The following is a 14755-nucleotide window of genomic DNA, read 5'->3' on the forward strand; positions in this document are numbered from 1 at the left end:
ATCTTGCTACAAAATACTTTTCTTTTTTTTGTGAGTTGTTGTTGCTAAACCCTGTTTTTCTTTTTTAGTTTGTGTTCACGTCCTTTTGGGGATTGTACTCGTATAACAGAGAGCTGGTTTACCCCAAGGGTATCGACGAGTTCATTCCTCTGTGGTTGAATCATGCTATGGTGAGTCTGCTGTTGATTAATTCCGACAAAACATGTTGCAAAAAGATTCTTTCTTGTGACAACATTGCATTTGATGGTTTAAAACGTAGTATGAAATATTTCTCTATGTGTTCAGTGACTGATTTACCACTTCTGTTGCAATCCGAGTATCTCCTCTATTCTTCTGCATTTTCAAAATAATGTTTTTAATTTTTTTCCCAGTTAGTATAGCTGTCTACATTTGACCCTTCTTAACTGTAATTCTTTCTCTCTCAATCCACCCGTTCTTTCGTTCTCTCACGTCATCTCTGCTATCTGCCTGACACTTTCTCTCTTAATTTTTCTTTTCTCGCCCTTCACCTCTCCCTCTCTCTCTGCCTCTTTATCTTTCACTTTTACTCTCACCTTCTCTCTCTTGTTTTCTCTCAACCTCTCTCTGGAAAACGGTGGTGTAGGCTTAAAAATGTTTTTGTATTTTGCATTTCTTTATTTTATATTGCACACATATACCAGAAAAGAGCAATATTGAACGAAAGAGTTTACAAAATATCATAACCACATAATAATTAATAGACAGATATATGAATGCAACACAGTCAGTCACTTTCACTTTAATTAGTCTTTATTCGATATATTTCAATCACAAAAGACATTTTTTAAAAAAATGTTTGTTGTTTTTGACCCACCCCCTCCCTCCAGCCCCACAAGTATACAGAACCCACAGTAAATTAATACAATAAATAGACAAAAGTAAAAAGCATCTTCCTATCTCATCGTATTTACATTTTTACACAATCTTAAGATTCCCTATTTACATTTTTACATAACCTTTAAAATATCCATTAAAATACCAAAACAATTAAATTTAGAAAGCTAAGTTCATTATTGCCAACCAAAAAGATAATAAAAAAGTAAAAAAGTAACAATTACTTATATGGCTTATACAGTTTATCACAAAAGTATACTGGTCAGAAGTTCAATTAATCACAAGCAGTACGACAAACAATAACAATCCTAGGTTTATTCCAGACACAATTTTCGTGCCCGAATAATCCACATCCAGTGGAGAAATTTTGCCATAGCTATAACAACAGGCTGGGAGGTATCTGTTCTTAAGATCCTGACAGCCTCGCTTGACGTTTTTAAACCTAACTGGATACAAATTGGTTTGAGCCAAGAGCGTCTAGGCATTCTATATTCAGGGCAGGCAAACAAAACATGTCCGATGTTTTCATTGTGGTCCGGGCAAAAGGGGCACCTAGGAGTTTGTGCCTTGTTCCATTTCACTATTAGGGCATTTAAAGGAAGTGTCCCCACCCTCAACTGATGGTACCTCTTCCGATCCCCTGGGACCGTGATCCAATCCCAATAGGATTCGAGGGCCGGTGAGTGCTTGAGCTCCAGATAATCATATGTAAAAGTACGATCCATATGATTCCTAAAGCACTTAAACTCCACCATACTCCAGTAAAGTTCTCGAAGGGTCTTTTTCGGTGGAAATACACTATTTAGGGGATCATCCCACAATTGAGGTAAGCCTAATGCCCTATATAAAAGTTTAACCTCTTTCATCCAGATTATCTTACAGCCAATGTCCAGGGTTCTCACCTCTAGGAAGCCTTGGGCATACTGGGAGAGTTCAGGGGTTACCCATAACCTTCTCCAGTAGGCCACAATTCTATACCTAGCCATGTCCCTAAAACTATAAAATCCCAGGTCATAATTTAAAGGTATCAATGGGGTTGACATTGGTAAACCAGTAATGTTGCGGAGGAATTTATTCTGTGCTACCGTCAACTTAGTTAAATTACTGGACCCCCAGAGTTCAGCTCCGTAAAGGACTGCTGCTCCAACCTTAGCGTTATAAATTTTTAGGACAGGTTTTATCGGTTTTGTATGAGATGAAAAAAGCTCCTTTGTGAGAACTCCTGCGAGTTGTGCATGTTTGGTATCTAGTTCATTTGTATGCTGTTTCCAATCTAGATTATAAGATAAATTAATACCAAGGTACTTAAAAACCTGGGTCTGTTCAAGCTGCACCCCATCCATAATAACTCTACCTCTGATATGTTTCCTCTTGTGCATAATCATAAACTTAGTTTTGCTGGTGTTAATTACAAGTCCATGGTCAGTGCAAAATGCTTCAAAAACCCTAATGGCCCTTTGAAGTCCCTGCTGGGTCTTCGATATCAGCAGGGTATCATCCGCGAACATCAACAGGGGGATCAGCCTTCCTGCCAACTTTGGGGCATCCGTAGGCTGATGTTCGAAATAACTGATCACCCTGTTGATGTATAACGAGAAGAGCGTTGGTGCGAGCACGCAACCTTGGCGCACTCCCCTCTCTATAGGAAACTTCTCGGTGACACTCCCCTGCTGATTCCAGCGTACTTGTGCAAAGTTGTTTTCATGCATTCTGATCAGAAGGGACAGGATTTCTTTTGGGATACCTTGATCATATAGGGTGTTCCACAACTTATGGCGGGGTACTAAATCAAAAGCTGATTTTAAATCAACAAAAGCCGCATAAAGCATCCCGCCACCTAATAAAACTGTGCGCCAATACAATAAAACAAATCTAAAAACTTGGTCAATGGTGCTGGTATGGCTGCGGAAACCAGCCTGCAGGGATGATAATATATCGTGATCATCTATCCACCCTTGTATTCGCTGTAATAATAACCTTGCCACAACTTTTTGTATACATGCAATCAGGCTAATAGGCCTATAATTGCCTGGATCCGAGCATGCCCCCTTTTTAAAGATGGGGATAATCTCGGCACCTTTCCAGGTCTCAGGAATAGGCGAGCCCTTTGCGATAGCGTTGGCTAACAGCTGGATATAGGTGGCCCATAGGTCCTTGTCGTGCATAAACAGGTCTGCAGGGATAAAATCTAGGCCTGGAGCTCTGGCTTTAGGTATACTGCTCAGAGTTTTTAGGACATCATCTTTGGAGAAGAGTAAAGGGCTCATTGTAGTATCTACAAAGGCTAGACACTCCTCTTCTCCTTCATCCTCAGCAGTAAACTGAGTAGAAAAATGGGAAACCCATGCTTCTGGTAGCACATAATTCATGGGTTCTCCTCTATTTACCCCCCTTCCCCATTTTACAATATTCCAGAAGGGTGTCATGGATCTTTCCCTACTGGCTTCAAGGAGGTCCCTCCAGTAGCCCTCTTCCCACTCCCTTTTTGCACTAAATTGCACTTTTTTATACCTAGCTCGTGCTTCCTTTATTTTGATTTTATCTCTGGTTTTTACCGCATCTGACAAGAACCTATAGGCGGTCCTGCAGGTCTTATCATACCACTGATCCTCCTTTCTTATTGGTCTACGTGGCTTCTTCTTAGCTTTCTTTAGAAAAAACAATTTTAACTTGTTAAAAAATTTATCGTGGATTCTGCTAATTTCAGCTATCGGGTATTTTTGTCAATTATACCCTGTACTTCCTGGATGGCCAGGGTTGTTAGATCTCTCATAGCTATCATACTTTCCTCATTGGCTGCACAAATTGCCCATCTGATGTGTCTTTGATCATTAGAGAGGTTTATCTGGACATTTTCCCTTTCTTCCTCATTTGTCATCAGATCAAACAATTTAAAAGTTAAGATCAATGGGTCGTGGTCACTTTCCACCCTTGTCTCAATCCTCATATCAAGAACATTTCCCCAATTCTCTTTATTAGTCAATATATAATCAATACGACTGTGTGTATTACTATTTGAGAAAGTAGGGGCGCCCTGCTTATCTGATAATGTTCTTCCGTTAGTGGCCCTCAACCCATACTCAACACATAATACTTTTAACTGTAATGCAGCCTCAGACCATCTTTTAATGGGTGACACGGAAAGCTGTGGGATTTCCCAAATGAAGTCCTCTTCAGTAGTGAGGTCTACATCCTGATTATCAAGTGGTTCAAAACAACAATTAAAATCACCACCAATAATAATATCGGCATCCAAACAGTGTTGTTTTAGTAGAGTATCCAACAGTTCAACCGCCTTAGTGGGTTTACCACCCGGAAGTCCCCTTGAATAGATGTTAAAAATAAAGAGGTCCCTACTGGCTGGTCGCTGTAACTTGACCAATAATATATCAGAACTATTGGTATCTATTTGTAACACTGAGTAATCATTGTTCAGCTTAATCCATGTTACCAAACCACCTTTTGCCCTCCCCCTTGAGCTCGGGGTAGCTGGAATAAAATAGTGTAGGTATCCCTGAATTGGATCTGGTTCAAGCTGCCAAGTCTCCTGTAAGAGGATTATGTCTTTTAAATCCAGGAAAGATAGCAGATCCTGAGATAGAATCTTATTTTTTAGCCCTGCAACATTCCAGGACATTAAAGTGCGTTGTGTATTAATAATGTCGCTGGAAGATTTAATACTATCAGTTTGGCCTTCACACTGTTGTTGGCTAAGATCGTGTTTGCTTGTGTTGTCATCTATACCAGCCAATTCCGAAGACAGATTTTCATTTGGCTCATTTATATCATTATTAGCAATATGTTTGGAACGTTCAAAACATTGATAAGCATTATTCATATTACCAGACACATCCTGGATATCGATTACATTAATCAAAGCATCAGTTACTCCAGTATTTGACCAAGTGGCCGTTTCCCTTACAACATGAATGCCAGTAGGAATTAGAAGGTTCTCAAGTCTATTGCCCAGTCAATCACAATCATTTAACCCTGATAAGGCTTCATATCTATTGCCTAAAACCATGCCCCATTCATTAAGGGGAACCCTTGGGCCTCTGTTATTTCTCACGGTATCCCACAGAGGACCAGGAGTCCTTGAAAAAGTCACATTCTGTTGCTCTCCATAGAAGAATTTTAGGGTAAGGGGAACAACAGATCCTGCTCTTCTTTGGGGGGGGGTAAATATGGTTCAAAAGATTGGGCAAAACACCTGAGTGGGAGAAAGTCACAATAACACAGTCTCCCTTGAATCTTTTTGGGCGATTTCCAATCCATGCAACCCTCTTGGTGGATTTAATTTCAGATGCAAGTTGGTGTTTTCCTCCTGGTGCCATTTGCGTGTTATTTGTTAACCAGTAGAGTGCCTTACTAGTCAAAGATGCCGGCGTTTCAGGTTGTGCATCTGTTGGCAAGGGAACATTGGCCAGGACCAGAACAACTGGAGAAGCTTCTTCAATAAATTGAAGGGGATCTGTTTCCTGACGGTTTGATGACACATTGGCTGTTGGTCCTGGTACCCCAGCAGTATTCACGGGTCGACTGACAGAATGAGTCTCATTTCTGGGTGGGCTTCCAGGAAGCGTAGGGCTACTCTCTTTTTCTGTAGAGCTCCTTGCCTTAGGTTCAATTGGTTTCGCCATTTGCGTCACTGAGGTATTAACCATCTCAATCCCTTCCACAACTTTAGCTTGAAGGCCACTCATCTTTTTTACCTCCGCATTTAATTTGTCGATTTTGGCGATTAAAGGCTTAATGATGGTTTTGATTTTTGAGTCAATAATGTCTGCTATTTTCTGAAGCAAGTCGTCCTCATTATGGCTTTTATCATGATTGCTTTTGTCGAGAACATCATTATCACCATCATCTGAGATTTTTGCCTTGTTTTTTCCTGTCGGGGTAGCTTTTTTCCTCCTGTTTCCTGAGCGTAACCCCAACCTCCTTTGTTGAGTTTTCCTATTCTTTCTCGAAGGTCGAGTCTCCTGCTCAGGGGATGACAGTTCGTCAGCGTTATGCGTCAGAGTCTCGTGTTCAAGATCAATGTTTATTTCTTGATCTGATGCCACTATATTTGCTACATCATCCAGGATGAGGCTGTTCTGATCAGCCAAATTTGGAGTAGGGTGTACCGTAATGTCTATTAGGTTAATGGAGTCATCAGGTGTTATATAACCTGAATGTTGAGGACTTTGGGTTGGACTTAGTACCTGTAAGTTAGGCGACTGACTTAATCCTAATGATTGTCTTCTGTCGTTGTTTATTTTAGCTACGACTTGGAGCATATAGTTTTCTATGGGCTTACAATTAACAGGTGGCTGTTTTTTAGTGGTTTTCTTAGACATGGTACAGCTATGTTGTTAAATTGCTAAATGTAAAGCCAGATATGCCGCTTCCACACCTGCTCACCTGGCTTACTACGTAGCTGTACAAATCCTATGTACAGGATGTTGGATAGGTTTTAGCAATAGTCACCAGCTAGTTTGATAAGGCTCGTGTGACAGTAGATGTACATTAGTAGCACGCATAAAGCCTTTCTGGGTAACACTGCACAACAATATTAGTAGTAAAATGTTTTCTTACTTGCTTGGGTTGCAGATGTTAGGGAGGTGGTCCAGTCCAGTCCCGGCCAGTCTAGGACTGTCTAAGACTGTCCCGCCCTTGTCCCGGGCTTCTCCCGCGCGCGACTCGCGGGGCGAGAGGGGGCGTCTCCCTTTCAGCGCCGCCTGGCGCTCCTGCCGCGTCACGAGCGCGACTCCCCTGGTGCTGCTGGGGTCTGTAGTGCGCTTGTCGTCAGCGCGTTTCTCCTGTTGACCGTTTCCCTCACGGTTGCACTGCCCGATGGCTTCACGTGTCGCTGCCCTCTCAGGTATGCCTCTGGAAATGCTTCCTGCGTGTCCGCGAGGCTCCGGGCGGCGTCTCCCTTTCAGCGCCGCCTGGCGCTCCTGCCGCGTCACGAGCGCGACTCCCCTGGTGCTGCTGGGGTCTGTAGTGCGCTTGTCGTCAGCGCGTTTCTCCTGTTGACCGTTTCCCTCACGGTTGCACTGCCCGATGGCTTCACGTGTCGCTGCCCTCTCAGGTATGCCTCTGGAAATGCTTCCTGCGTGTCCGCGAGGCTCCGGGCGGCGTCTCCCTTTCAGCGCCGCCTGGCGCTCCTGCCGCGTCACGAGCGCGACTCCCCTGGTGCTGCTGGGGTCTGTAGTGCGCTTGTCGTCAGCGCGTTTCTCCTGTTGACCGTTTCCCTCACGGTTGCACTGCCCGATGGCTTCACGTGTCGCTGCCCTCTCAGGTATGCCTCTGGAAATGCTTCCTGCGTGTCCGCGAGGCTCCGGGCGGCGTCTCCCTTTCAGCGCCGCCTGGCGCTCCTGCCGCGTCACGAGCGCGACTCCCCTGGTGCTGCTGGGGTCTGTAGTGCGCTTGTCGTCAGCGCGTTTCTCCTGTTGACCGTTTCCCTCACGGTTGCACTGCCCGATGGCTTCACGTGTCGCTGCCCTCTCAGGTATGCCTCTGGAAATGCTTCCTGCGTGTCCGCGAGGCTCCGGGCGGCGTCTCCCTTTCAGCGCCGCCTGGCGCTCCTGCCGCGTCACGAGCGCGACTCCCCTGGTGCTGCTGGGGTCTGTAGTGCGCTTGTCGTCAGCGCGTTTCTCCTGTTGACCGTTTCCCTCACGGTTGCACTGCCCGATGGCTTCACGTGTCGCTGCCCTCTCAGGTATGCCTCTGGAAATGCTTCCTGCGTGTCCGCGAGGCTCCGGGCGGCGTCTCCCTTTCAGCGCCGCCTGGCGCTCCTGCCGCGTCACGAGCGCGACTCCCCTGGTGCTGCTGGGGTCTGTAGTGCGCTTGTCGTCAGCGCGTTTCTCCTGTTGACCGTTTCCCTCACGGTTGCACTGCCCGATGGCTTCACGTGTCGCTGCCCTCTCAGGTATGCCTCTGGAAATGCTTCCTGCGTGTCCGCGAGGCTCCGGGCGGCGTCTCCCTTTCAGCGCCGCCTGGCGCTCCTGCCGCGTCACGAGCGCGACTCCCCTGGTGCTGCTGGGGTCTGTAGTGCGCTTGTCGTCAGCGCGTTTCTCCTGTTGACCGTTTCCCTCACGGTTGCACTGCCCGATGGCTTCACGTGTCGCTGCCCTCTCAGGTATGCCTCTGGAAATGCTTCCTGCGTGTCCGCGAGGCTCCGGGCGGCGTCTCCCTTTCAGCGCCGCCTGGCGCTCCTGCCGCGTCACGAGCGCGACTCCCCTGGTGCTGCTGGGGTCTGTAGTGCGCTTGTCGTCAGCGCGTTTCTCCTGTTGACCGTTTCCCTCACGGTTGCACTGCCCGATGGCTTCACGTGTCGCTGCCCTCTCAGGTATGCCTCTGGAAATGCTTCCTGCGTGTCCGCGAGGCTCCGGGCGGCGTCTCCCTTTCAGCGCCGCCTGGCGCTCCTGCCGCGTCACGAGCGCGACTCCCCTGGTGCTGCTGGGGTCTGTAGTGCGCTTGTCGTCAGCGCGTTTCTCCTGTTGACCGTTTCCCTCACGGTTGCACTGCCCGATGGCTTCACGTGTCGCTGCCCTCTCAGGTATGCCTCTGGAAATGCTTCCACATTCAGTCAATATGATACTAGCAAACAAAGTGGGATATTCTCAAGGACCGGCAATACTTACCGCAAGCGCCAGTTAGCGGCAGTTTGTTTATCGCAGCCTAACCCTGAAAATTATCTCCATGTAAGCGATGTATTACCAAGCTGTCGCTACATGGTGATAGTATCAGGGAAGGGCGGTGAAATCTGCTGCTAACATCAGCGCGACGGCGATAGGAAATCCGGCGTTAGAGGGGAAAAAACTACCAATAGGCCCATTAGCGGCAGAAAACTCACGTTAGTCAGCCTAACGTAATTTCTTTTTGTCTCTAATGCAAAAAATAGACTATCAGTCAACCTCCATTGTAAAATAGCCATAAAAACCAATAAACTGCAGAATGGAGTAGCCAGGGACAAGTGCAGCACACATCAACAACCCCCTCAAGCCACCCAACAACCAGGATGAGAGCCTGGATGCCTCGCTGGACCTGCGTCTGGAGCCTGGGTGCCTCGCTGGACCTGCGTCTGGAGCCTGGATGCCTCGCTGGACCTGCGTCTGGAGAGTTAATGCCTTCCTGGACCTGTGTCTGGAGCCTGGATGCCTCGCTTGACCTATGTCTGGAGCCTTAAGTGGGGCATGGAGGAGCTGTGGAGTCGATGAGCCGTGGCGGTAGACATTGATGTGCGACGATCGCCTGTACCTGGTGGTGAAGTCTGGCAGGTCATACTGAGACACGTTGCTGACCTGTGTGAGAAGAGCGCCTTACGCACCTTAGAGCTGTCAATAGTAGAGGCGCTCCTGTGCCCCAACGTAGGGAGGACTGCATCTCATACTATGAACCACCACTACATCGGGATGCACAGAGGGGATTACAAACAGCGGGTGCCACCTCTCTGCATCACAGGCCGGATGATGTTGGGCTGGCCGGACGCTGTGGAAGGTGAGGCCCCTGAGCTGGGCCAAACTTGTGTGGCATGAGCGCTGCAACTTCACGCTTAAGGGGGCCCTGCTGCATCAACTGCATCCGGTGGTTCACCAGCGGACTTGGCGGTGACTGCTGTACCCAGGCTTGTGAAATCCCTCCTGGCTGAGGCTACTGCTGGCTGAGTCACAGATTTGGAGAGAGTGCAGCAGATTGCACCACAGTGTCAATGTCCCGGTAAGGAGAAGGTGGGACGCATAGTGCAGGACGCCTGGGGGTCGAGTCACCCAGGCCTAGCACACGTAGATGACGCAAGCCCAGTGCCGGCTCATCCGCTATGGAGGAAGAGCGTCGCCCCACTGCTGCCAAGCAGTGCATTGGAGAGTGCAGAGGAGGAACAAACATAACATGATGATGATAACTTACTGATGTAACCGTGCTATGTTTCCCTTGCGGGTATGAGGGTGGGTAGGTCTGCTCCAAGCACTGGCAGATTTGCATGCCTACTCAAGTGTGCAATGACTGTTTGGTCAGCCCACTCAGGCCGCCCAAAGCAATCATGCGCACTTCCCTGTTCGTAATACAGGCTGCATTACAGCCTGCATTGAGAACATGCCCACCCCTCCAGCACCTGGCTGCATGCCTTGTCCTGTTGTCAAATACCAATCCCACCGCTGCATCGTAGCGTTGTGATTGGCTCAGGGGAGGGAGCCTGACTGCCTACTTCCTGTTCCTGGAAGCAGACGCAGGAGAGCAGGGACAAAGAAGACACGGGATTTTCCTTTTTAAAAGTTTTACAACATCTGCCCACACACAAATCCCCACGTCCATGCCCCATCCAGTGTTGTTTCCAGCGTTTACCAACTCACAGCTATCCAGGCCCCCCAGCACTTCTCAATACCACCCGTGTGCCAAAGGCACATAAGTGGCTGCGACGCATGCCATAACATCGCATTCCATTCCCATGCATACTAATACTAGGCACATTTCAACAGTAGAGTAGGTGTTGCATAGCGGAAACATCAATATCATTATTCCCACATCAGTGAGTGCAACCCAAAACTAACCTTTGCACCCCAAACCCAACCGTGAACCCTGGAATTGCTTTTTGAGCACCCATAACACACCCAAAAATCAAATTTGACCCACATGCGCACCCCAAATCCAATATTATACCCTAAAATACACCCCAACTTCCATATCTTACCCCAAAACACTCCCCAAATTCCATATCTTACCCCAAAACAAACCCCAAATTCTATATCTTACCCCAAAACACCTCCCTAAATTCCATATTTAACCCCAACACACCCCCCAATTTTCATATTTTACATCCGAAACCCATACCCATCCGAAAAAATTTTAATTACCACATTACTGATCTCACAATGAGTTGTAACCAAATGCGATGTAAAGGCACCTGCGTTGTTGGAGTTGCGTAGTTAATGATGTACTGCCTGCGTTGTACTGACGTCTCCCATGCCAAAGGCAGCCCATAGGCTAGCCTGTTTACGCCTGTCTGCCCCTGGACCGCGCTCAGCACCAAGGAGCCTTCCTCTTGTACACTCCACCGCCTGCCAGGTATAACCTCTGCCCCGGAACGGACATCGCCATCACTGATGGATGAATTATCATCCTCAAGGAGCACCCCGACCATCAAGCAGGAGTCCTTGCCATCAACTACCGGAGCACACTCCGACTGACCACACACTCTAATGACCCATGGGTGACCATGGAAGACCTCAAATTCCGGATCCGGACCAACCCCAAAAACATCCTCAGCGGCATACTCATCTGCAGGCTCCATGGGCCACGGACCCCCATTCTCGGATACCATTGTAGACCTCATTGAACACCAGACTCTCCCATACACCGATGACATCCTACTCGGCGGACTCAAGTTCCACCTGGACAACCTCAGTGACCAAAACAGCACCCCCTCCTGGGAAAGCTCAACAACATCAGAGTCAAGCAGCTAATCACCGCAGCAAGCAACATAGCAGGACACACAATCGAGCACGTCTCCTCCACCAGATGGACATTCAGCTACAGCCACACCACAGGACTCTCCTGGATCAACCATCATTGTATATATCACGTCTTCACAATGCCCACCGTACACCACTGCCATCATCGCACACATCGCAGATGGATCAAGGACACCAAAGTACGTCTCGTCAACTCCCTCAGCACCACCACTACGCCTTCGCTTACAGACGATGACACCGCAGCGCCCAAACGCAAACAATGGATATCCAACTGCACTAACACCCGGGCACCCCGCATGGATGGCACTGCGTCAGTACCTTACATCTGCCTGATGGCAGACGTAAGGGTGATGCAGTGCCACAGGGATAGGCTGGCACCATGCATTGCTGGAGTTGCATCATGGTTGTGACACAACTGCAGCAATGCGTGTCTTTAGCACAGACAGATATGCCAGGATTCCAGATGTATCTGTCATTACTTGTGTCATGGAGCACTGTCCAGTAAATACAGCGCATATGTGGTGTCGCAAGAAGGGGGTAGTGAAAAGTGTTGCAACGCTGTCTTGTTGCAGCGCTGACACACTTTTCATGAGTGAGGCCCAGGAATGCACACTATCTTATTGATGGTGCACAGTCCTGCCCTGCAATTTTGTAGCAGGGCAGTGCAGCAAAATTGCTTGCAGCGCTGTCTAGCAACAAAACCTGCTGAAATGAGGCCCCAATAGTTAACTCCGTTTTAAGACCAGATATTTTCTGGTCTTAAAAAACTGCCTCTAGTTGCAGTTAGAGCCATTTTTTGTGATCCTCTGGACTTATGGAATCCCCTTGTGAATATGGAGATGTTTGGTTACCTGCAGACTTTGCATTGGAACGCCTCCCTTGCATGTCATTAGCAATAAATATCGTTAACAGATGTCGCAATCTTTTTACTAAATGGACGTTTTCGCTGCAGCTAACGACTGTTCATCTTTGCTCATTTCTAGGGTAAACCTTAAATAGCGGTTTTGTGTATTCAGCCAGGTATGGAAAGCTCGAACTGACTCTTCATCCCCACGCCAGACCACCAGAATATCGTCTATGTACCTCTTCCAGAGTCTAATTGACTCATGGAAGGGGTTAGAGGCGGTAAGGACGTGTGTTTCCTCAAACCTATGAACGTACATATTCGCCAGGCTCGGCGCATAGACACTGCCCATACTGGTGCCTGATACTTGTAAGTAGTAGGTCTCTTCAAATTGAAAAACAATTTCCTTCATGGCCAAATAAGCCAGGGTCATGATGAAATTCACCGGGGTAATGGAATTTAGTTCCGTGTGGCTCAGAATGTCAGAAATAGTCTCAAGGGTCTCATCTTGTGGTATAGAAGTGTATAATGATATGACATCCAGGGATACCAAAATATCAAGGTCAGGGTTGAAATATATTGTAGGTAATAGTCTAAGAACACCCTTTGTATCCTGCAGATACGTAGGCATGGTTTGTACAATAGGGCGAAGAAAGAAATCTACAAATGTAGAAAGAGGTTCAAGACAGGAGCCGATACCTGAAATACCAGGTCTCCCTGGTGGAGGCCTCTCGGCTTTATGTATTTTGGAGAGGATGTAAAAATAAGGCATGACAGGGTGGGTTGTCTGTAGGTACGTTGATTCCTGATTGGTGATCCAACCCTCTGTCAATTCCTCATCCACTGCCTCCTTGATAATACTACACACGCGTGGGGTAGGATCTTCTTTGAGAGGGCGATAACAGTCCCTGTCACTTAGCTGACGCCCCAGGCAAGGGTTGCAATTTCCCCCTAATGCGACCTGCACCACTACGATGTATAGGCCACACCACTTTCAATAACTCCTGCAAAAGGTTAAAGAGGGTTCCACTACAGTTGAACGTAACCTAACCAACCCACACGTCGCCCACTCCCATACAGTAGAAGAGGCTTATCACCCAGCCTGTCCACCACAGACACTTCCGATGGTACTTTACTGTTTCACTTTATTGTATCCCTTCCATCACAACCCCATGGCACGCCCGCTTTGAACTACCACTGGCGCATACCACCATGGACAATTCCCATGATATTACACTACCCTAAATGTAAGATTTTATTCTCCTTGTTGTATGCTTGTTTTATCCTTCCTAAACCCCCCGTTCTCTTTCACCCCCACAGGTCTTTAACTGCCCAGTACAGATCTACTAGAGCCCCACCTCACCCTACTTCGTTAGCCTACCCACCTAGAATTTAGGAGCCTGATTACTAGTTGTGCACCATACCACCACATAAGTCCTGAAGAAGTGCCATACGACTCATTAGGAGCGACAAGGCACGAAACATGCCGACCCAACACACTGCAACAGCCTGTTAGGAACATTACATCCTTATAGGGGTCCACTCTTTTTAATTAGGCTGGATCTACCTAAATCATTAAAATTGCTTGTGAATAGGTCTGATCCAGACTTATTTTAAGATCCACTTCACGTGCACTACAGTTACCTTGCCCTCTTACCCGCACGCACCCCACTGCTTCTTCAAAAAGATCTCTGGCAAAGAGCCCCGTTTACGGTGAGCTCATTGGGCATTGCAGCACCAGCCCGACGAGGAGCAAAGCCCAATGATGAAGCATGACATCTTTCGGAGTGTGTGAGGGCATCATGAAGAAAGACCTGTCTCTCCCCCCTTCACTTTAGGAACTGCATACCCCTTTGCAGCATAATCCGCCATTGCCCTGCCATAACCTGCCACAAGCCTTGCCTCTCCACAGTACTTCTCCAGCTTTTCCCTACTTCTCGCATCCTGCTGTTGCAACACTGCAGGGGCTTCAGAAGTGTGTATAGCACAGTAGGGAGAGCATGTGCTGCAGCAAGACTGGAAAGCGGAGGCTAGAAACAAGCCAAAACCAGCGATAATTAACTGCTGTTGTAGGCTTCATGCATCTTACAAGCGGCAAGGTACAATCCGCTTGGGCTGCAGGGCCTCCTTTGACAGGCTCAGCTCCCCCCTTGCCTCAGTCGCTGCGGTGCTCACAGCCACATTAGAACAACAATGCAACAGAGAGGGTAATGGAAGGCCTTCCCCCTCTTGTCTTTTAAGCAATCCACTCAACCCCCCTGACAATAACTCGCATCAACTCACCCTACCTGTGTAAGTATCGACCTACTGGTCTCCAGGTGAGGTGCAGACACCACTAGCGCAACCACGCTAACGAGTGAGGGTATGATTTTGCACCCTCAATCCTTCCTGGGAGCACTGTACCACCCTTGCACCGCTCCCTACCGGCATCCCACTGAAGGCCACAGCCTCACCAGTAATCCAGGGAGCCAGGGGTCATCTTACAAAGTCGCAGTACCTGGCAGCAACAGCTTATATCCAAGAGTTGTTTTCTGTACTTGCAAAAGGTAACCTTCTGAGAAAGAATTCCACTGCCAAGTACATTATCCACAGAGCACTCGAA

At 47.8% G+C, this 14755-nt stretch overlaps 1 protein-coding gene across 1 annotated transcript in view; it reads left to right on the plus strand.

Moving 5' to 3' along the window:
- ADTRP (androgen dependent TFPI regulating protein) overlaps positions 1–14755 on the plus strand; it is a 474195-nt gene that overhangs the window by 170097 nt on the left and 289343 nt on the right. The window contains exon 3 of the mRNA XM_086966878.1: positions 69–170. Within this exon, the coding sequence (XP_086823004.1) occupies positions 69–170 (102 nt within the window). The remainder of the gene's footprint in view (positions 1–68; positions 171–14755) is intronic.

Source organism: Lissotriton vulgaris, chromosome 4_1, assembly GCF_964263255.1.
Source record: "Lissotriton vulgaris chromosome 4_1, aLisVul1.2, whole genome shotgun sequence".
Lineage (NCBI taxonomy): Eukaryota > Metazoa > Chordata > Amphibia > Caudata > Salamandridae > Lissotriton > Lissotriton vulgaris.